General features: G+C 34.7%; 1 protein-coding gene across 1 annotated transcript in view; it reads right to left on the bottom strand.

Moving 5' to 3' along the window:
* Nucleotides 1-2781: 2781 nt before the first annotated feature.
* The window catches only part of CAPN9_7 (calpain 2, (m II) large subunit), a 68005-nt gene continuing 45373 nt past the window's right edge, over nt 2782-25413 (bottom strand). The window contains exons 12-17 of the mRNA XM_051215297.1: nt 20254-20383; nt 15021-15079; nt 14381-14449; nt 10950-11028; nt 6806-6981; nt 2782-3734 (exon numbers count right to left, since the gene is read on the bottom strand). Of these exons, the coding sequence (XP_051068506.1) occupies nt 3708-3734; nt 6806-6981; nt 10950-11028; nt 14381-14449; nt 15021-15079; nt 20254-20383 (540 nt within the window). The 3' untranslated portion in view covers nt 2782-3707. The remainder of the gene's footprint in view (nt 3735-6805; nt 6982-10949; nt 11029-14380; nt 14450-15020; nt 15080-20253; nt 20384-25413) is intronic.

The raw sequence follows: 25413 nt of genomic DNA, 5'->3' as shown, positions 1-25413 counted from the left end.
ATCAAACCTGTGAGTATAAGATAAATTACTTTGAATACTTTAGTTCTATCTGCTATATGACCTCTGTCGGCAAAATTTGATTGAACGGATTTGACAGTTGATTTGAATAAAAAGGACGTAACAAAATAATGATGCATTCAGTCTTAACTCCCTCATTTCTATATGAAATATGTCAATGTTTTCATATCATTTCTCTATCCTTCCTTTCACATCAGTTTTCATAAATTTATAAATAATATGAATTCAAGTTTATGAAAGTCTTTGTGTATCTTGTAAAGAAACGTTTAGCTACTATACTTAGCCTGCATAAAAGCTCACAGCTTCTTAGCATCTAGCTGATGTTTTAAGGAAGGTACTGACATCCTTGATAATGTCCATGACCAAATTTTATCCAATGTCAAAGTTTCCAGTTCTCCCTATGTGTAGCAAATAAAAAAAATCATCTTCCTGTTTATTCGGATTTCACAAATATCTCATTATCATTAACGATTTCTTTTTTATTTTACCGGCAATTTTCAAAAGATGCACTTAACTTAAAAGTTGACTACTTGTCTAGAATATTGGTTTGGATTATAATTGTAGAACTTGGTGAGATTATGTTATAAAGGATTTCATTGTTCTTATTCATATATTTTTTCAGGAATGACCGCTGATTTCTGCCTTTTTTAAAAAGATGACAGAGAAATGTAGAAGGTGAATAATAGATGACTGAAATATGATTCGAAGTAAATTAAAATAGATTGGACAGTATAAGAATATTTAGCATTATAACCGGAAGTGTCAAATCTGACAACTATCGCGAACTGGTTGCAGCTAGGTACTACAAAATATATTTGGATGTTCGGAGAGCGTACAGACTCCTACTTAGGCTTGGTTATGTACGTCGTATCGTTATCCACAAGTAGCATTTTGTGCACTCAACAGCCGAAATACATATTAAACAATATTGGAACTATGTGGTCGAGGCTGAAAGAGTTTTTGGGACTTTAACATGATTCCAGAGGCCAACTATTCTGTAGCCGTATGGATGATTTCCTCTACTGCGTACTTTACGATTTTACAACCTCGGAACCTCTTTCTAACCCTAACAAGTTTTTGAACCACGTATAAGAAGTGTATCCACTTTATTTCCTTGGTCTTGTATAATATATTTTACTCTATACTGGCTGTTTGCTGATTGGCTAATATTTCTCAAGGTCATTCAAGATTCGTTCAAACGTCGTCCATAAATTAGAGTCTCGCCGATTGAAATTTCATTTAGCTAAACCTAAGCATAAAATGGTGATCATTAATATTTTATTAATATATATGTTATATTGAACAGTTTGTTAAATGTTCAAAAGTTCGTAAGAAAAACCTACTAAAGCACATATTTTTAGTTGATTGGCTCATGTTTTGTTTGTTTGACAGGACATGCCTACAAATGTTCTGGTAGTGCCGAGAGTGGGGAGAATCGGTTCTCCCTCTCCAAATTCTCTCACATGGCCACGCATATACACCCTCTGCCACACAAGTCTTTCTGGTGGCATTACTGTTGTTAGTGAAGTCGAGAGGATGAAAAGCGATTGTCCAACATGGAAACCGGGTTGTTGGACATGAAGGATCCACCTAGAGGAATCCGAAAACCCTGATTCCAAATTATCGGTACACATGGGCTCCAGGATCCTCAGGGAACGAATGGCGTATTGACCCATCGTTAGTTAACGGCTGCCATGGGCACCTGGGTAGTATCTGCTGGGATATTCAGAAAAATATCCCAAGAATTATCGTGTTAAGCCTAATGCTATCCTTGGACTTGAAATGGTATCGTTTTCCTATTGGTCAATATTTATTTTAAGTGTCATTTCCCTGTTGGCCAAATATTGTACAAATGTTATTTTCTATTTTATGGTACGATGTGGTCTGCTTGATTAGTATATAAACAGAGTATGTTTAAAATAAATGATTCATATCGCAGAGGCTGAGACTTGTGTTCTGGACTTAACTGGCTGGGCTAAGCGGAAAGCAGGATCAATCAGAACTCTAAGCTGATCATACGAGTTTACGCGTCATTGATCCGATCGATAAGTCACTGCACATTAATCGGCTGTCACAAGATATAACAGTATCACAACCGACACACAAATCAATTGACTTGAGTGATACATATGGATTCGGTTCCCTTTTATGTGTTCAAATAAATATAATAATACCTGATGACAGAACATTGAAGCAATGCAACTCATTGTTTTGTTATTCTTCACGAATGAAACTGTCTATCAAATGTTAACTGTTAAAACAATCCTAGAATGAATCTTCAATAACATTATGATCAACATTTAGTAGTTAATCTTCAATACAATAAGACTATAATTTCAATTCCTTGATTATTCCGTTGAAAGATGGATTTTTCTCGTTTTCCAAGCGAGAGAGTTTATTCATTGTTCACCATAAATCTTATGAGTACCTTCTGAAGGCTACTGAGATCTGCAATATTTATTATTTTTTTCGAAATATACGTTTGCTCGTGTGTTCAGGTGTTTGATTCATTTCTACTATTTCCAATACATTCTATCCATATGTATAGCCTTAACATGAAATGATAATTTAAAATGGATCACATAATCTTGATACTAATTACCCTGTTTAGATATGAATCAATCATGTTTAGATCATTGAACATGGACAATCTTTCGTAAGAATTCACCTCTCTCAGCATACAACTCATATCATTTAACCATATAGAGGTGTATGCATCATTTTACATAAATCTTTATTAGGTTGTAGTGACCTACTTTTATCAAGAGAACACGATCGGTTTATTGGAAACAATTATTATTATAACCAATTGTACCAGTGATTGTTTTAATGTACTTGTTTGTTTAACTGTACCGAAATACATTCATTATTCCTCCATTCTTCCTTCCGTTGGTTGTGACCTTGCACGAACTTACGTTTACTCAGTAAATCCGCTTGTACTCACTTGGTACGATCTCGGTATTCTTTCGATAGCCCGAGATCACCAACAAATATATATCGCTACAACCTTCAATTGCCTTCTCATATTTGGTACGCAACCTTCCTGTAGTGGTAATCATAGACAATTGTGACTCGACGCCACACTACAATATCATCTTCAACTATCATTACTATCAAATGATAAAGACATTGATATGAGAAAAGATTTAAAATGCTTTTTGGATACTTTATGATTATTCTTATTAAGTTTCTCAATGATTGAAATTCAAAGTTACAATCTTAATACACAATCACAATTTAGAATAGAATATAGTTTCGTAGTATCCATGCATCATCATCATCATCATGATAATAATAATAATAATAATAATAATAATAATAATAATATAGAGAAAGACAGTACAACAAATTGAATGTTCAATTGTCAAGATAAAGCTAAATAGTTATAAGAAGAAAAACAATAATGCAAATTCAAAGCATAAATATCAACTAGACATATTATCTGTATATGGATATATATATGGATAGATGAATGGATGGATGGATCGTAACGATATAAATGGTCAGTTTGTTTAAAAGATTTTAAATGAAATAATCTTTGTTTAATTGATATATTCAAGGTGGGAAATTGAATAAACAAACAAAATGATATGAAGTAATAATAATAATAATAATAAGAAGAAGAAGAATAAGGAGAAGGATAATATATGAACTTCCAAGATATTATTGAATCTATCTTTATTGATCGTTTACATATAAAGTGCACAATTCACAAACTATATATTTTGTTTTAGTTCCAAAAAAAATAAACAAAAATAAAAAATAGAAAACCAAGTTAGTAACTCAAAAAGTTAATAATAATATCTAAAGTAGATATGATTCATTAACATAATGGAATAATCTTAATTGAACAATCATTGAGACTATAATTTAGAAACGAACCAATCAGACACGCTTTAACTGTATACCGTAATCTCATTGGTTGAAAGTTCTCAAGGTCAATCAAGATTCGTTCAAGGGTCACGAGACTATAATTTCTGAACGAGCCAACCAGATAAATTTTTACTCTATACTGTTTTCTCATTGGTCGACGTTTTTCAAAGTTAAAAAAGATTCGTTCAAAGGTCACGAGACTATAATTTATGAACGAACCAGTCAGGTAGAAGATAACAGGTCATGGGTTGTGGAAGCGATATACACTCATCTATTTGGCTAAATAGAGTTTTGGCATTTTAGATTATGTCAGTTCGTGATGAAAATCTTTACTATCACCTGTAAATCATAATTCTAATTCCTAACACATAGGTTTATATCCCACATTTGGTCCTGGTTATCAGGTAGATACTCTCAAGCTCACTTAAGGGTCACTCAAAGATCGTCCATAAATTATAGTCTCATCGAACAATCATTGTACATTTGTTTCACTATAATATGAGATTTTGCTGAGAATCGAACTAAAATCAATCCATGATGTGGATTATATAATTCAACATTCTACATTTTGATGGAGTTTTGTTCTCTGAACTGGATAGTTTGGTTGTAGAACTTTCATCGTTCTTCTGAACGATATCATTGTTTTGGTTGTACAATCAAAATAAAGTGAACAATGACAGTTTTAAGGTTAATAAGAACCAATCAACATCGAGGTCTTCTAGACAATCTGTGAACCACATACGGTGATATTCGAACATTTCACTTCTGCCTGAGATTTGTGCTGATAATATCGTTCAGAATAAAGATGAAAGATTCATGATTAAACTATTCAACTTAGAGAACAAAACTCCATGAAAGTCATCTATCTGAACTACAAATCTTCTCCACCATCTCAACCTTCTCGATAAACTAAATATGTAGTAATGATACACTAAAAAATCTCAAAACTACATGTGTTTTAGATTCCTTATCTATTGTTAGTCAATTGTTTTGCGCAATTCAGTCCTACCTTTGAATTCTATCGTAAATACAGGTAATCTAACATGATCTACCGGCCGAAGCAGATTCAGCTTTTAATATTGTTGTCTCTTAACTGAATCTCTTAATTGGAACTGAATATATTTACACATTTCATTGTGATAAGCACCCTTCTAAAACCTGCCTGTTGTCAAAAGATAAACTTCAACTTATTTTCGTTTCTTTCCTGATACTCTCGTTAGAAATAGTTTCATAATGCTTCCTCACTTACAGTACATATTGTCTTTATGATCCTCTCTAATATTTAAGGAAAGATTTTCACCTCTGATTGATGACTTGAATGACTCTTGGACATGTAACCTTTAGAGTTTATAAACTTTAAAGTTCCCAAAACGGATTCCTATTTACAAACCAGTTTTTGTCTTAAAATTTGATAAGCATGATGCTGTCGTTAGTTCACAGCTATCTATAAAGCAGAACGTGTACATAAATTTCATAAGTGAAGTTGATTAGTGAAACACTGAAGACCGCAAAAAAACATCCAGAGAGTAGCTTCATATCAGAAGTTGAGAAAAAACCAAGTTGTTAGCGGGACATAGATTGGATTAAAGCATGTTCCATGCACGATTACGTTGATGCACGCTGATTGGTTAATTCTTATCCAATCAGCGCTAGTCGATACTTGGGGAACAGTGTAATTTTCTCATATAAAAATTATAAATAGACTAATGTTTCTCCTATTGTGCTTCTTACTTCCATCTACCCTTATTATTTGAAATATAATTCCTTTCCTATTCAACTGTGTTCTGATTTAAGGATCTGTCTCAACAGCCCTTGTGGTCTGGTGTGTGACGAAATCTCAGCACGGATACAGAAGGATCGACTAGCTCTTGCCAAATTGCGTCATTTATGGAATAGGCGAGATACCCGTCTACCAACAAAATGACGTGTTTACTGTGCAGCATTTCGTACCGTCCTACTTTATGGCTGTGGAACATGGCCGGTAACAGCAGAGGATATTCGTAGTTTACTACTACTCGATCACAGGCACCTTCGAAGCATTGCTTGTATATCCTGGGACCAACGGGTAAGTAATACAATTGTTAGGAAACGGGTACTAGGTAAGGATGGCTAATCAATTGATGGAGTAGTGAAGCTTCATCAGTTCAGATGGCTGGGATATGTGTTACGTATGCCCAACCACAGACTGCCCAGACGTGCGATGTTTTATGGTGTAGGAGTAGGTTGAAAGACAGCTAGGGGTGACTAGACAAAAACGTGGCACAAATCCATGAAGTCAATGACAAGTGGTTTGAACCTTGTTGGTATGTGTAGACTACCTGGTTAGGATCCACGAGATGATAGCAACCGATGGTTAGAGACCTTGAATGACACATGGCTCAAAATCGTTTGCAATGGTACAGGTGCATCCAGTCTTTGTGTTCTCCCAAATTCTAATCTTCTAAATTCTTCATGTCACTTATTTTTCGTCTTTCCAAATTTATTTCACTGAATTATACTACTTGAATAACATCTTTAAACTCTAATCTTTCCGTTTACTAATTATACTCTTATCGCCTCTACCACTACGGGATTTGAGTTGACTAATGTATCTTCGTGCTAATATGGTATGGCAACTCGAACTGATTTACGTATATACGTACGAAGTTCTACGTTGTTACTGACTGACTGACTAATCTGTCAAGTGAATTAGTATTCAAGACTACTAAGCAATAGGAATAGCTGAGTTGTAATAAGAGACATTTTATTCTACTACATTCATTATCCTTGTTTCTTAGTCGAAATAGATTTATTTAACTATGACATAATCCTTATAAGACTTAATGTCTAGTTTAAAGTTCTTCATTAATATCTACAACTTCAATGTTATATTCAACATAAATTAACCATTTTTATGGAAAACAAGATGACTTACATCAGTTTCAGTGAATAATGCTTGTGATTTATCATTTTTCGGTGTCACTTTAAATACTTCAAATAATGTTTGTAAACGTGCACAACAAATCACATAACTATCAAATGGTACACTACCATCACGACGTGAAAAACGTAAAACCAATGTAGAAAATGTTGCATTATTAATTGAAAAACCTAAAAAGAAAAAAGTTAAATAATTATTACCCCATGAGAGAGAGAGAGAGAGAGATAGATAGAGATCATGGATACGCACTGTTGAGGAGTTTCACAATCAGATGAAACGGCCGTCCAGTGCTTCAGGGTTTTCAATGATGATCTAATATCAATCGATTCAAGATCTCAATTGAAAAACTTAATAATCTCCACAATCCTATCCTGATAATTACCATGTGCTCACTGGTGACTAACTCGGTGAGGGGATTCTTGGAGTTCTAGAGAGACACCGTGGCCAGTGGAGCTAACCTATGTCGGGTAGAGACACGTATCTACCTCAGTACAGTCGAAAGTGATCGCGCGATTTCGTGGATTGGTTGAGATTAGACATTAGCATCGTTGGATGCTAGCTGTCTCAGTGATCTAGAGTTTAAGATTTCACGTGTGAGATCGAAGACCCTGAGTACGACTCCGCAAGCGAGATCATGGATGCGCACTTCTGAGGAGTCCCACAATAGGAAGAAACAGCTGCCCAATGCGTCTAGGTTTTCAATGGTAATCTAAAATCAATCGGTTCATGATCTCAATCCACAACCCTATACTGATACGGATTTATTGTCAAGACCACAGTTTGTAGATAAACCAATCAGGTTTGAGAGAGAGAGAGAGAGAGAGAGAGAGAGAGAGAGAGAAAAACTTGAATTTCGTCGGGAAGTTTATTAACGACAGAGACCCTAACCGTAATTCCTAATTCTAACTTCTAATTTCTAACTCCTAATCATAATTCCTCGATCTTTTGACAGAGTTAAACTGTCGAAGTTCCTCAAAACATCTAGTCAAATTTCACTTATATATATTAGTAAAGAAGATTGATGATTTAGCCATTTTGATTTTACTGGGTATAGAAATCACTGCTCTACGTGAACTCAACAGTCTACTTACTATTGAATTTCATGTTATCATGGAATGAAGCATTCATTATATAACCATTAAGAATAAGATCCGTTAATCCAATAGTAATTTTCTTCCAACTCAACAATGCTTATCAGTACTAAACTAGCTGAACCAAGCCATCATAATTTACTTGGTTGTTAAGTACTTTGTCAGTTATATTTGCAGAACTCAACATAGTGTACCTTGAGGATTGAAGGTAGACGACCGGTTTCTTTGGACTCGGAGTTCTAAATCTGAACTCGGTTCATATCAAATAAAAATACTTGATCTTTGACTGAGAAGAATCAATTTTTTTCTTTCTCTAAGATTCAACCGTTTATATCTAATTTAAAACTGTCTAAAATTATGATAGAAAGAAGATGCAATGTTTGGCGTTGACTAACTAAATGACCAAAAAGGTAATAAAATAGGTCTTTTCAGAATACGGCTTTGCCCCCAAATGCCCTGGTATGGCCGAGAGTGAGGAGAGTCCGTTCTCCCTCTCGAAATGCTCTCACATGGCCACGCGTATACAGCCTCACTGCCTTCTAGTGGCGGGGGTGTTGTTTACGAAATTGAGAGGACGAAAAGCGAATGTCCGGCGCTTTAACCGGATTCCAAACCAACGGTGCACATGGGCTCCAGTATCCTGAGGGATTAAATGGCGTATGAACCAATTGTTGGTCACCGGCTACCATGGGACTGCATCTCCTTACGACGCTCCACTGCCTTGTGAATCAAACCTTCGGGTCGAAGGCTCGGGGAGTGGCCCCCTAAGAAAACCACGTGTTTCCGTTTGGGAACTCGGGCAGTATCACAGCACTCACACATATCGAATGAGATTTGTGTGGCGCATATGTATTTGGTGTTTCCTTGTACCAATATCTGTGTTGAAATAATAATAATTTCAGAGTACATAACAAAGCGATTTGCAGTTTTAAGTCAAGAAACTTAACTCATCGAGAAAATAACATTAAACTTTACTATCCTTCAAGCTGAGGTATGTCCTAGCAACAAATAAGTCAACTGACGACTGGACTGTATTGAATACTGAAATTGAATACACTCGTTTCCGATAGTAACTTCACGATAACAACCAGGGTCTTTGTATTTCAGAAAGGCTTTACTAATCAGCATTAAAATGTTCCGAACCTCCTCTCTGACCTCCATAAATATTGAAGCTGAAAGTCGAGAGCATATTTCTGCACAACATAATTACACAAGTAGTCAAAGCATCATTAGCCTACGATTTACTTATTTTATTGTAGTTATAAACCGATATAAGTTAGACCACTATTGAAAACCTGGAAGTACTAAACGGTCGTTTTGTACTAGTATGGGATTGTTCAACAATGTGAATCCACGATCCCACACGCTGGACTCGAGCCTAGTTCGTTTACAGAATCAGTTAAGTGTCATGTTAAACAAACAGATGAGAGTTGATTTTTTTCATGTAAAGTTTTATCATCTATTTCTTTCAGACGGTGTATTCATCATCTATGTTCACTGCTTACAATGATGTTGGGAATGGTGAATCCCTAAATACAATGTATGATGAAGAAAATCAGTCTTATGACTGTCTGATCTTTAGGTAATGACTAATTTCATATATGTCAAGTTCTTTTTTTAGTGATGATCGAATTCTATCGATCACTTTATTCAATGATAACGTCTCTGACTGTGAGTCAAGATGATAAGAGATTCAAATCGATAGGAAGCAATAGTTTCCCTCAAAATTACAGGTACATTTTACTGACAAGTACCAAATAATAATCTACAACCTTCAACATGTACCTTATAAGATAAATGTTAAAATTGATATATCATTTTAAAGTGGTTTTTGTTCAATTAACTTTCAATGCATTTTTCGTTGAATCATTTAGTTCAGAGTGAATTCTGTCGATTAACTCTTGGTAAATTTTCAGGTGTATTCATTAGGTATGTAGTCGGTTATTTGATTCTTAATGGATTTTCATTGTATTGATTTGATTCACTGTGATTTCAGAAAGGAAGGCCTAAGATAGAGTGGGTTGAAGAATGCTAGTCGGCGGCCTATGCTCCTTTGAGAGTAACAAGCGTAAATAAGTAAGTAAGTAAGATTTCATGTTCAGTGACAACTCATTGATATGTAATTTAAATTAACTGAAATGTAACTGAATTCTTCTCGGATCTACTCCAAGAAAAGCTTCCATATAAAATTGAACGTTTTACTCTAGTTAGTAGGTTAGGAAGAAGAGGATAGAATCCGTTTCATTCATCAATATTGTGAATATGTAGTTTAGTGTACGTTTTTGTAAATCGTTTAATTCTTATTTTTAGATTGGTTACACTAAGTCACGAACCCTTCATCATGAATATATGAGATTTAATGGTTAAGCCAAAATATATTACTGAATGACTATCAGATCTTAAGCCGTTTAGTCAACATTATAGCTGATGTTAGTTTGTGATGAAAACCATAAACCTAATTCTTAATGCTAATTACTAACACTAATGTTGGGTTATATTTTGACAATGACTCTGTGTTGTGAAAACGGTTTCCACATTCACCATCGGCTTAACGATATATCATGGACTAACCAGATTTAAATGGAGACAATATGTAGATAAGTAATTAAATTTATCTCATGAAAATTTTCTACATACATCTATGTTAGTGTCAATAAAAAAATTCTTTGATTAAAATCATGAACCGATTAATGGTAGACCACCTTAGAAAACCTGGAAGCACTGAACGGTCGTTTCATCCTATTAGGGAACTCCTGAGTAGTGCCGACCTATGATCTTGGTCGCGGGATTCGAACACAGAGCCTTCGGTCTTGCAAGGCTTAACCTCTAGACCACCGAGCCGGCATCCAATTGTGTGAATGTCTAACCTTAGCAAACCCAAGAAATTGCGCGACCATCTTTCATTGCTGAGGAGTCCCACAATAGGATGAAACGGCCGTCCAGTCTTTCCAGGTTTTTACTGGTATTCTACCATCAATCGGTTTATGATCTCAATCAAAAACATAATAATCTCTACAATCTTATATTGAAAGAAATAGTCAACATACCAACATGTTTCAATGCATTTCTTAATTCAATTGAATTCATCGAACCGCTTTTATCTGTATCGAATTGTTTAAATGCAGACTGAGGCGTTGATTATTTTTTTGAAATTCAAACGGGGAAAAGAAAAGAAAGTCAAACACAATTTAGAATATGAACTAACTAATTAATTAGTTACTCAAATTATAAAACAAAAGAATTTGTATGAGATTAGATGGAAAGTAACCAGAATTTGAGATGAATTTGTCAGTAATGTTTGTGAACTTACGCCTGTTACTCCTCGTGAAGGAGCAAAGGCCACTCATCAGCATTCTCCATCCAACCCTGTCTTGAGCAATCCTTTCCAGTTCTTTCCAGTTGTTATTCATCCCTTTCATATCTGCTTCTATTTCCCGACGTAATGTGTTCTTTGACCTTCCTCTTTTCCACTCCCTTTCGGGATTCCAAGTCAGGGCTTGCCTCGTGATGCAGTTTGGTGATTTGCGTAATATATGTCCTATCCATTTCCATCGTCTTTTCCTAATTTCTTCTTCAGCTGGAAGCTTGGTTAATCTCTAACACAGTAAACTGTTGCTGATGGTATCTGGCCAACGTATGTTGAGTATTTATAAATTCTTGTACCTTCTTGGTGATGGTTTTTGTAGTTCTCCAAAGAATTAATTATACTAACCCAATAATACTTATGTATTAATGAATGTCATAGATATTTATCATCATATCACTAAGATCACAATCATTTTTATACAGTAAAATTCATTGATTATGGGGCAGAAACCTGGAGAACTACAAAAGCCATCATCCAGAAAATACAGGTGTTTATTAACAATTGTCTACGCAAAATACTTCAGATCCATTGGCCGGACACTATTAGCAACAACCAACTGTGGGAGAGAACAAACTAGATCCTAGCGAAGAAAGAAATCAGGAAGAAGCGCTGGAGGTGGATGGGACACACATTGAGGAAAGCACCCAACTGCGTCACAAGACAAGCCCTCACATGGAATCCTCAAGGGCAAAGGAAAAGAGGAAGACCAAAGAACACATAACACCAAGAAATGGAGACAGACATGAGAAAAATAAACAAGAATTGGATGGAACTAGAAAAGAAGGCTCAGGACAGAGTGAGTGGGTTGGAGAATGCTGGTCAGCGGCCTATGCTCTATTAGGAGTAACAGGCGTAATTAAGTAAGTAAGTATGTAAATTTCATTCATCACCGATATTTAAATATCTACAGACTATTGAAGAAATCTGGATAATAACAACAAAGAGGATTACTTGCTACATGGATTTCTAACGTTCAATTCCAGTTAATAAAGTGATATGAATGATGATTGGAAGTAAATAAGTCGTTTTATTTATTCAAATTGCAGAGAAATCTGTTGATGGTTTTCATATTATATATGTGTGTGAAAATAGTAAGTTATAGTCAATAGTCTTTCAACCAAAATACATAGTACCTATTAAACGGTATTGTGAAGTAAACTGGATTACTAATGAGTAAATCTGTGATATCGGTTGTTTAGATATACAACTCAGGTTATTGTGGATATTTATCAGTTTTATATAAACTGTTATACGGAAAAATTATTGTTCAATCCGTATATGGACAGTATTTTCAATATGTAACGTATTGTATGTAACACAAAACTGATATCAAGACTGTTATGAATGGGTTTAATTCGTGAGCTCATAATGTTTGCTGAAATAGGCACTACTGTGTCGTTCCTAAATAAAAACAAAACTGTTACGTAGTACTTTATGGTACTTGATGGTTAATCAAGTTACCTCAGATTATGGTGATCATCGACATATATGTATCCAAATATTTCTGGGCGAGACTTTAATTTATGGACGAGCCAATGTGAAGCGTTTGAGAGATTTCAAGGTCACAGCGCTAACTTAAGTACCTGAAACTCATATACGATCGGTTCACAGCGGATTGTAGGGAAAACAAGATAATTGAGCGGCTACAACAAATGGGACTACTAAGAAGTTCTTTTATTTGTCATTGTAGTAATCACATGACTTGTGGACTTTGTGCAGACTACAGTGATGATGTTGTTTTTCGGTGTAATATGTGTTGGAGGAAGAAGTCTGCTAGAATAGGGTTTCTTCGCTCGATCCATATTGAGACTAAGACGAATTGCGAACTGGATAATAAAAGCACCAATGACACTGGCTGAAGCCAGGTAATACAATATATACGGATGAATAAAGATCGTAAAGATGCCAAAATAGACTTGATTGTGTGCATTATCTCGTTGTCCACAAGCAGCATTTTATGCACACAAACAATATTGAAGCTATGTGGTCTAGGCTGAAATAGTTTTTGCGACCTTATCATAGCTCCAGGGGCCAACTATTCTGCAGCCATATGGATGAGTTCCTCTACTGCATGCATTACGATTTTTGAACAATGTAAAAGAAGTGTATTCACTTTAATTCTTTGATTTTATATAATATGTTTTTACTCTACACTAACCGTTCTCTGATTGGTTAACATTTCTCAAGTCCACTTGTGATTCATTTCAAGGTTGTCCATAAACTATAGTCTCGTCTACGATTTACCATATGTTATGATGAATGAGTTGTTTCTCAGAATGAAAAGGTAAAGGTAAATCTTAGGACCTTTTTTATTCTTTTTACTTCAACGTTCCAGTTTAAGTATTGTAGGTGAGACTCATCATACATCTCATGAATAATCAGTATATGATTGTGGAGATTATTAGGTTTTTGATTGAGTTCATGAACGGATTGACATTAACACTGTTGGATGATGGCCGTCTTAGTGATCTAGAGGTTAACTATTCGCGCGTGAGACTAAAGGCCCTAGGTTCGAATCCTGTGAGCGGAACCGTAGATACGCACTGCTGAGGAGTCCCACAATAAGACGAAACAGCCGTCCAGTGATCCCATCTTTTCAATGGTGATCTAACACCAATCAGTTCATGATCTCAATCAAAAATCTCATGAATAAAACAGCTAAATTAACCACACTGACTGGACAATTTGTAATATACAACAGGAAATATAAATTTATCGAATTTAGTATTGTCAACTAATTTAAGTACAGTCCATTTACTACTTTACATTTAGAAATTGAGGTGATGAGATTCTACAATGAAACGTTTCACACGATGAGAATCATGTGTAATGAATTATTAGATTCAAAGAAAATAATGGTTTTAAGGAAAAGTATAGTTATCATTATGAAAGCCATATCATATTCAATACAATAGACTAACGTTCAACAGTGTTATATGCCTAAAGAGTTTCAATATCAAGGCATTTTGAAGTGATGGTTATTGACCACTATTCTACTACAAATCAACACTGAAAGAGATGATGGAGAGTACATTTAACCATCTGTTACATAAGACGTTACTTGATTAATAGTAAATATCATCAAAGTATATTTGATAATCATCTACTCACCTTCCAAACACGTAACAGATCCCATAGTTTCCGAAATTCCGTAAAACTCAACATACCAGAACGATCGACCTATCAGGAAATGACTGAGTTAAGGTGTAGATAGTTATAATGGTTATAAACAATATGTAAATATTATAACTGATTCAAATTAAGCAAAACTAAACTTAAGTTACATCAGGTAAAAAGGAAACAATCTAAACTGTTAAATTAAAATCTAACAATTTGCAACGACATCAATAAGGTGCGTACTCAGTTTCGAGTTGAAGTGTTTTGTATGTTTTCATAGCTCTCAACAGAATCTCCTACTAAATCTGTCATGAATATAGTCACGGATGAGAACACGATAATTGTTTTGTTGGGTAATTCACGGAGATATTTCATAATTTGAGGATGATTTTCTCATCGAAATCTGTAAGAGATATTTAGCGTCTTTGAAACTTCACACCTCCCATTAACAAAATGATTATTAACAACGAACACAACTCTTGAAATCATCATAATATCTGAATCTATCTCCTATACAATAGATTATGGGTCTAACCATTACAAACCACATCATCTTTGAGTAATCCTTTCCCATTACATATATGATAATCAAAATATTTAAAAACAGTCATTTTAAAAGTGAACAAAAGGATACATCCATCATAGCAATCATACTTCGACACGACTCCAAACTGAATCCATCAAAAGCAAAATCTACAATAACATAAATTATAAAAAATGAAAATAAAATTGTAAACTACTTAATATATTAAAGTAGTATAATTAAAGTTGCTAAAATTACTTGCATTAAGCTACTATCCAAGTACATTAAAACAGATCTTATTATTTCTTTAGAAAAGTAGTTATTCAAAAATTGTTTTGTGAATTTATAGCAGTGCATTGAAATACAAAACCAAAGTGTAATATTTTATTAGATCAATAAAAACGAGAGCATTTATGCATAAAAGTCAACCAAACAGAGAGAGAGAGAGAAAAAAAGGAGAATATAATAACACGATCTCCTCGCCAAGAAATGGTAATTATTATTCACAGAGTGAATGCTTTACATGAACTTATGATTTCGGTTTTAGCAGAGAAATATAACTCAGACATCAAATCATAGTCCTGGGTTCAAATCTCACAAGGGGGGATTGTGAATGCACACTGCTGACAAGTCCTATACTAGGATGAAACGGCCATTCAGTGCTCCCAGGTTTTCCATGATTGTCTAACTTCAATGGACTCATAAATTCAACCATTAAAATGTTAGAGAATATTTCTATGCATACTTTATTACTACTCATGAGTAGTTGTGTTTCAACATACACCAGTTTTATCACTTCAGTAATGTTATCGTCAAATTGAATTGCTTAATCCCTTTTAGTGATATTCTAACATTGATAATCATCCAAAATGTATAATGATAATGATAATGATGAGTGAAATAATATTGAAGAACAAATGTAGCTCACTGTGTAAAGTACAAATCCTACATCAACATTGTAAAACAAGAAAGGAAACGTACACAACCCTGTACAAACTACACTAAACCAACTAGATGAGTAAGAAGTAAGAAAATGAAACAGAAAAGCGAGCAAACCAGCAGTAAGTTAACGAAAAAAACGAAGAAGCTTTGAATGCAGTGACAATTGCAAGTGGTTAATTCAAATTAGATGACTCTTTATTTTTGAGCTTACAACCAAATGAGTCTTGTAAGAAAGGATATATATGTAAAACGATAAATATTATTAGATAATATTTATATATAAATTATAATTACAGCAAAAACAAAGAAGGAATTTTAAAAAAATATCCCATTTGATAAATGTCAGTGGTCTAGAGGTTAAGTGCTCGCGCGTGAAACTGACAGGTCCTGGGTTCGAATCTCGCGAGGTGGGGTCGTGGATGCGCACTGCTGACAAGTCCCATACAAGTATAAAATGGCCATATAGTGCTTCCAGGTTTTCCAGGATTGTCTAACTTCAATTGACTCATAAATTCAACTATTAAAATGTTAGACAATATATCTATGCATATTTCATTACTACTCATGAGTAGTTTCAAAAGGAGAAAAAGGAATCAGTACTATAATATTCAAGTAAAAACATAAGAAGTAGATTATTTTAAATTCAAATGGAATGAGTGGATGAATTCACTTTGTAACATAAAGTTTAACGTTCATAAGTGTGACTTTTAATGACATCAAATGATTTAAAGTACCCAGGACTGATAGGTTGTGGGTATGAATCTCGCGAAGTGGGATCGTGAATGCGCACCGTTGACAAGTCCTACACTAGGATGTACAGTAATTCCAGGTTTTCCATGGTTGTCTAACTTCAATTGACTCATGAATTCAACTATAAAATTACTAAAACCCCCACAAAACCTCTTCTGAGAAATAATTACCATTAAAATTGTACAAAGTTTGTCAATGACACTTAAGTTACTTTCTCGGTGTTCACTCAACCAACGAAAGTAATTGAACTACCTATATAGAATGGCACAATATTTTATTCCCTCTTACGTAGAAGAAATCAACTATGTGTTTGGTGATATATTTTAGAAATAGAAAATGAGCATGATTAGTTGACCATGACTCACAGGAGTAGACGAACTGAAAGATGATCATAGCAGCGACCAACTATAATACTATTATTGTGTATACTATCATGTGTTTAAAAGATAATACTGCTAGTATAATAAAAAAAGTGTTTTGTCGGAGACAATGATAATCGAATTCTCCCATATGTATTGATGAATGCTTCTTGACATGAAGTCTATAGTTCAAGTCACAGCATAGAAATCAACACGCATATAAGAACACCAAGCTGTTAGATGGTTGAACTATGAAGTTGAGTAACATGGGAGTTCGAACCCCACAGAGAGAATCAGTCACCTAAGAATTACAGGTACACCTTGTAGATGTATGCTAACTAGCACGAAATCCAAGCTGAGTTTCCTGTCAACTAAATCTAACCACCTAATAAACTATGATTACTATTATACCGAAATTGTTGAAGGTCAATTCCTACATTCAAAGACAAGTTAGATACAAAAAAATGCAATATAATGGTAATGTAAAGTTATCGGATAACCTATCAAAATATTAAACAAAGGTAATTATTTCATTTAAAAAACATTTTATTGTGATCTCTTCCTCAATAATCACCATAGTTCCCTTTCAAATATCACCATAGTAACCAATTATAAGCAAAGGTGATGAAGTTACAGTTGTATGAGTTGGACAGTTTGTTAGTAAAACTTTTTTTGACCTTCTAAACAACATTATCAGTACAAAGAGCAAAAATTCATTTATAACCCCTGAATATTATATGACAGTTCATGACAAATCAATAAAAGACAACAGACAATAGATGCTCCTAAATGCTCTGGTAAGGTCGATGGTAGGAAGAATCAGCTCTTCCGCTCTAAATGCTCTCACATTTCCAAGCGTATATAACCACTGCCACACAAGTCTTACTCACAGCATTCTAGTGGCATTAATGTTGTTTACGAAATTTGAGAAGACGAAAAGTGAATTTCCGGCACATAGACCGGGTTGGTGGATATAGAGGATCCATCTAAAGGAGTTGGTGGCCGGTTATAATGGGACAGGGTCTCATGACGTTGCTCCACTGCCTTACGGATCAGATCTTTAGGTCGAAGGCTCTAGACGTGGCCCCAGAAGAAAACCACTTGCTTCGGTCCGGGCACCTGGGTAGTATTACAGCCCATAAACAAATCAAGTAGCTTGTGCGGTGCATATGTATTCGGTAGTCCTTTGCACTAATATTTATGTGTTCAAATAAATAAATAAATGACAATGGATGAGTCCGTATGAGTATGATAAGATAATACCCTGACAATTGTTAGTAACTTCTTAAAATATGTACATACTGACATCTTTTAGAAGTATTGATTTGTAAAATTTCTATCCACGATTCCTTCCTTCTATTGTATGTCATGTATGAAAGAATTAGCAGGAAATAATCGGTCTGGGTTCTTCTTCAGTATCATATTCGTTAGCGACTAAATTTTACCTGTCTTCAACTTGAATTACAATTCTATGTAGGTTTGTTATTACTTTACAAGAATTATTTTCTATTTCATCGTTATCTGTTTTTCAAAGCTACATCTATGGTAAACCGAAATATTTGAACATTGTTTTATGTGTTTACAGATACCTATGGACTTCTACATCATTCTGAAAAAAGATAGTCTATGAGAGATCTAAACTGACTACTTCAGGGTAACCGATTGAATTTTTCAGTACGTTGGTATGACAAAAACTTACATATATATAAATCCTTATTTTATTGAAAAGCATGTGAGCAAAAGGTAGAGGTAATAAGACCACAAATGCCTTAGAAATATTACTCTCATCTGATGGGATCACCGGATAAGTGATAGTGAGGTTAGATACAATGTATTAGGGAATGATGGTGAACCAGATGATCCGGTTGTAAATATTCATCGACTGAGATGGTTGGGTCAGGTGTTACGTATACCTGGACACCGATTACCACAACGCGCAATACTCACTAGTGTTGGAAATGGTTGGACGAAAGTTAGGGGAGGCCAAACCAAAATGTGTCATCGGTTCTTGAAGTCACTAACTTCTGGTCTCAACCATATTGGTAGATACAGACTACTTGATTGAGGTCTGTGTCACTATCGTAACCAATGGTTGGAAATTGTGTGTGACATGGCTCAGGATCGATCACAGTGGCGTCAGTGTATACACTCACTGTGAGATTAAAATCAGTTTCTATCTTTCTTTCTACGAAATAATTTCTTCTTCCGGTACTATGTCCTTATATACAATCTTCCTTTGATATAATACTAACCCTGAAGTAACTACTTCTATGAATTTGGTGTTCATCTTGTTGTGCTAATGAGGTATAGCAACTTGGACTGATGAATAGCTGACTGACTGAATAGAACAATTAGGAATTACAAAAAACTATTCCAATATTCTTATAGTTGGATGGTAAATAATCTGCAAATTGATAGTCAGTCAGTCGGCTACAACATAGGACCAAACACATATATGTATCGATTCAAGTTGCCAGACCTCATTAGAACAACCAGATGATAGAAGTCATAAAAAATCAATACAATGTTTATTCTCACTCTTAAACAAGGAAACAAACTATAACTATCAACTACGATTAAAATTTCAAATCAATCAACCCAATACGTAGTAAATATGAGAATCTTAATGCATAAAATTTACTTAGTACTAAGAGACGACTAAGTCGATGTTGGTTAAATATAGAGGATTCCAAAAAGTCAACTTTTGTTTTTGTGTATAGGAAAAATTTTGAATTATTTTCTTCTAATTAGCGTTTTTATAGCGAGTTAGTTTTCTACGAGATCGGATCGCTAATCCTATGCCCAATCCTCCTCCTTCATCAGGGCTTGGGACCTGCAATAGGCCCAGGGGGCTCCAAGAGCAAGACCAAAGAACATATTACTCCACGAAATGAAGACAGACATGAGAAGAATGAACAACAATTGGATAGAACTAGAAAGGAAGGCCCAGGATAGAGTGGGTTGGGGAATGTTGGTCGGTGGCCTATTCTCCATTGAGGATAACAGGTGTTAGTAAGTAAGTAAGTAAGTAAGTAAGTAAGTAAGTAAGTAAGTAAGTAAGTAAGTAGGAACAATTTGGATTTCTGATTGATGAATTCAACATCAGTTTAGTTAACACAACATTGCCAAATAAATAGATTATTTCAATCTGACAAGAAAAAAAGAATATCGCTAATGTTCAGTCAGTTAGTAACAAGGTAGAACTTCGTGCGTACATCAATTCGATTTGTCATACTTTTGATCATTTACTTCAGTAAAGAGGATCATTCAAAAAATGAATGTATATGTCTTACCTCGAGTAAATGCACAATTCAATATATCACGTAATTCATCTGCATCAATTTCCCCATCATCTCCAGCAACTTTATTAAATGCTTTGTGTAATGCTTCCACTTGTATATCAGTTAATGGTTTGACAACGGTCTACAAAATCAATATTCAAATACATAAACACACAATATCAATTGAGAAATGAAATACAATTATATAAGTCAATCATATTCAGTGGAAAGATAGACAGAAGGGGAAGAGGAAAAAGGGAGAGAGAAAAGAAATTGCATTCATATAAACTACAGAATCATTTTACAAGATTTGTTGGTGAGACTATAATGTATGGACAACCTATGAGCAACTATGAAATGACCTTGAGAGTAGACCCCCCACTGAATAGGATTAAATAAGGGTTATAAAACAGTCAGAATTCTCAATTACAGTTGATGATTAGGGTTAAAAATTACATTTATGGTTTTCATCACGAACTGATATCAGCTGTGCAATGGAGAATTCGAAGAAATTCCTATTTAAGTAAAGCATTAGCTGATATAGCCAATGGTCTTAAGAAGAGGATTAAGAAAAACACAAACTTCTGAATAGTAACAAGACAGTGGTGTTGCTTACAGTTTGAGCTTATTTTAACTGAAAAATCTGAATTAATGGATACTATTGAAATGGAAGAAGAAGAAAAAATAATTGAAATTATACACAATGAGAATTAGAAAGCACTGGATTGTATAGGAATTATCAGTAGTCTACATCAGCAATCTCACCCAAGATTGAACTTGGCAACTTTAGTTCTTACTGAGAGAGCTTAAAACATAGGATCACTGAGCCGGCATCCAGTCGTTTGCACATCTAAATTCTATAGTGTCCAGCCATCTTCTATTGTCTTCGGTGAGTGACTACGTCACATCTGACACGGTTGAGATTCATTGGCCACGATTTCTTATTACAACCTCAGATTTGGTCCCTGGTTGAAACCATAGATGTGTACAGTTTGAAGATCTCATACTAAGAAAGAACAAATTCTCAGTGCTTCCTGGTTTTCAGTGGTAATTTAAATTCGTTCAGTTCATAATCTTATTGATATTCAATAACCTCAACAAACTCCCCCATAGTAACAATGAAAACTTTCAATTTCAGAATAAAATACACACTGGGTAACATTACTAAAAGCCATATAAACAATGATACACAATTGTTTTTTTTCCTCCAAATAAAATAAGCTAGAAAATATTTATAAGGAATCATTTATTTACCCATAAAGCATGCATTGATTAGTAAACTTAATTTTATAGAGGAAAATAAAATCAAAATGGAATGATTTAAGTAGTTTGTGACCATTACGAGTATAAAATTTTCGTAAGCTCCTAGTATTTGATCACAGATATCTTAGAAATATTGTCATCATCGACTGGGATCACTGGGTAAGTAGTAGTGAGGTTAGACGCACAGGGTATTAGGGAATGATGGTAAATCAGTTGATGAGGTTGTGAATCTTCATCAACTGAGATGGTTGGGCCACGCGTTACGTATGCCTGAACTCCGATTACCACGAGGCGCAATGTTGACTGGTGTTGAGGATGGCTAGAAGAAAGTTAAGGGCGGCCAAACCAAAACAAGGCATCAGTGCTTGAAGTCACCAACTTCTGGTCTGAGCCATGTTGATAGATGCAGACTACTTGGTTGGGGTCCGCGTGACTGTCGTAACCAATGGTTGGAGACTCTGGGTGACATGGCTCAGAATCGATCACAATGGCGTAGGTGCATACGTTCTTTATCTTCCCTTAAACTAAGAGATTAAAATTGCTTCGTATCCTTCTTTCCACGAACTAATTCTTTCTTCTTGTACTATGTCCTGATATGCAATATTTCTTCTATATATTACTACCACTGAAGTAACTACTTCTATGAATTTGGTGTTCATCTTGTTGTGCTAATGAGGTACGTCAACTTGGACCGATCCATATATGTTCCTGGTCCCAAGTTGTAGCTGACTGACTGACTGACTGACTGACTAAGTTCGTCCCACGTAATTTGATTTACACTATATTATGGTTGTGTTTATTTAAGTTATTATTACTAAATGACCATAACTACCACACTATCAAAATTTTATACTTTGATATCCTTCAACTTTACTTGACAATAAATAACGTAACCAATGGGTTGGATACAAAATTTATTACCCAATGGAAGTTATTTCCCTTTAAATAAAAAATACCTTTGCATAACAACAAATGGTGGAATAAAAATATTTAAAAGTACAAACTAATGGTGTTGAATAATGTGGACAATAAGAACAGTTTAAAAGTGAATATGATCAATGTGTATACTGGGAAATATTGAAGATTCCCAGATAGAAAAAAAAGTAATACAGTTCTATGAAATGAAAATCTGTGAAAATGACATTTCACATTGGTGATTTAAACAAATTCTATTAGTCATTCAAAATAAGGGAATATCAATCAGTCAGTCAGCTACAACTTGGGACCAGGAACATATATGGATCGGTCCAAGTTGACGTACCTCATTAGCACAACAAGATGAACACCGGATTTATAAAAGTAGTTAATTCAGTGGTAGTAATATATAGAAGAAACATTGCATATCAGGACATAGTACAAGAAGAAAGAATTAGTTCGTGGAAAGAAAGTTATAAAGCGATTTTAATCTCATAGTGTATACACTGACGTCATTGTGATCGATTCTGAACCATGTCACACAGAGTCTTCAACCATTATTTTGAGGTAAGATGCTGATTGAATGTAGTCAACACGAAAATTTGGACTCGGGTTTCGAGCAAGTGCATGTAATGTCGAGACTAATGACCACGTTGCAACTTGGTCAATAGCATTCGATCTGCACAAAGAAGGACCTGACATACATGACATTGATCACCACCAAGTGAGTGATCAATCAATTGTAAACAATTCAGACATATATATGATCATTTGAAATTTTCAAATGTAAAATTCATGCTCCAACCTACCATACATCAAGACATATGTACATTACTACACAAGTAACATTAACAATCAAGTAACTCGCACAAAATGTTACCATGTCTTAAATTTTTTCCCCATTTGTAAAAAACAAAAATTAATCATAAGCTAAAATAACATAATAAATCTACATCATAAAATCTACATTTGAACATTCTAATTTTTAAAGCTAAATCAACACTTCATTGGTATCCCAATTACTAAAGCAACAATAAAGAATATTTTTTAAGAGAACCAAACAAAAAATCAATAAACATTACATAACAAAGCCATGGTGTAAACTTGACGTAAGCACTCACAGGCAAATTGATTTTAAAAAAGTGATCAGAATAAAAGTGTTAAGGCAATATTGTAAAATTTCAAGACATCATTATCATTTATATTCATATTCACCTGTTACCCTCTATAGAGAATAAGCCGCCAACCAGCATTCTCCAACCCACTCTATCCTCATCCTTCCTTTGTAGTTCTATCCAATTGTTGTTCATTCTTCTCATGCCTGTCTCCATTTTTCGGTGTTATGTGTTCTTTGGTTCTCCTCTTCTCCTTCGACATTGACAATTCCATGTGAGGTCTTGTTTTGTGATGCAGTTGGATGCTTTAATCAATGTGTGTCCTGTCCACTTCCAGCGCTTCATTCCGATTTCTTCCTCCACTGGAATCTGGTTTGTTCTCTCCTACAGTAGGTTGTTGTTGATAGTGTCTGCCCAACGGATTCGATGTATTTTACATAGACAACTGTTAATAAACACTTTTATCTTTTGGATGATAGCTTTCGTAGTTCTCCAAGTTTCCATTACATACAGTAGAATTGTCTTGACATTTGTATTGAAAATTTTAACTTGTGTTGGTTGACAGTTTGTTTTCAGTCCCAGACATTCTTCGATTGTAGATATACTGCTCTTAATTTTCCGATCCGCGACTTCATATCTCCACCAGATCCACTGTGTTCAACAATGATGCTGCCCAGATATGCATAGGTTTTTACATCCTCCAAAGCTTCTCTGTCAAGTGATTTGATTGGTGCATGTTTTGTTGTATCGGAGAATCATGTTTTTCTCTTCGTGTATGTTGAGACCTATTACTGCTGGAGCTGCTGCTGCACTGGTAGTCTTCTCCTGCATTTGTTGTTGCATGTGCGATAGAAGAGTCAAATCATCTGCAAAGTCTAGATCGTCCGCCACATACAGTGGAACTGTCTTGACATTTGTATTGAAAATTCTGACTATGGTGTTGGTTGATATCTTGTTTTAAGTTCCAGATATTCTTTAATTGTAGATATGCTGCTCTTGCTTTGCCGATCTGCACCTTAGTAGTAGTGGTGGTGATAGTAGTAATAAGTGTGCGATCTAACAACGGAAGCTGTATTGTAATTTATGTATCTAACAATAATTCACATTTTTCCCAACAAATATTTCATCTAATAGATAAGTCATTCTGTTCTACCTGAACCGAGCTTCAATTGACTGATGCTCTCAATCATTGGAATTAATACAATATCCACAAAAACCCCTTTTGATACTAATCAGCAAATGCTCACTAGTGACTAGCTTCAAGAGGTATTGTATAAATCATGAGAACTGTATAAATATCTAGATATGATTATCTCTAGTGAAACACTATTACCTTTTTAAGATTGATAACTGAGAAGTATATTGTGTACACCTACTGTGACAAGATTAATTCCTAACCGAGTGTTTTGATTGAATAGAAAATCTTTGCTCAAACTTCCCCTGAAGGGAACTGATACGATGACAAGACAATAGATGTGAATTGATGTGTTAACTGAAAACACTATCTTTTAAGAGTTTTTCAGGCATGTTCTGAACAATGAATATGGAGATAAAACACTTGTATTGTTACATATGTGAATATTTTCTTGAAAATATATGAGATTAATATCAACATGCACCAATCGAATCACACTTGATGGAGAAGATTTGAAAGATGTAAAAACCTTTACACATCTGGGCAGCATCATTGATGAGCACAATCGATTTGATGCAGATGTGAAGGAGAGTATCTGCAAACCAAGAGCATCAAATGTACAATTAAAGAACATCTAGAACTGAAAACAAACTGTCAACCAACACAAGTCACAATTTTCAATACAAACGTCAAAACAGTTCTACTGTATGTAGTGGAAACTTGGAGAACTACGAAAGCCAACAT

Source organism: Schistosoma haematobium, chromosome 2 (assembly GCF_000699445.3).
Source record: "Schistosoma haematobium chromosome 2, whole genome shotgun sequence".
NCBI classification, from domain to species: Eukaryota; Metazoa; Platyhelminthes; class Trematoda; order Strigeidida; family Schistosomatidae; genus Schistosoma; species Schistosoma haematobium.
Note: the sequence above shows the minus strand (reverse complement) of the source record. Positions and strands in the feature narration are given on the sequence as shown.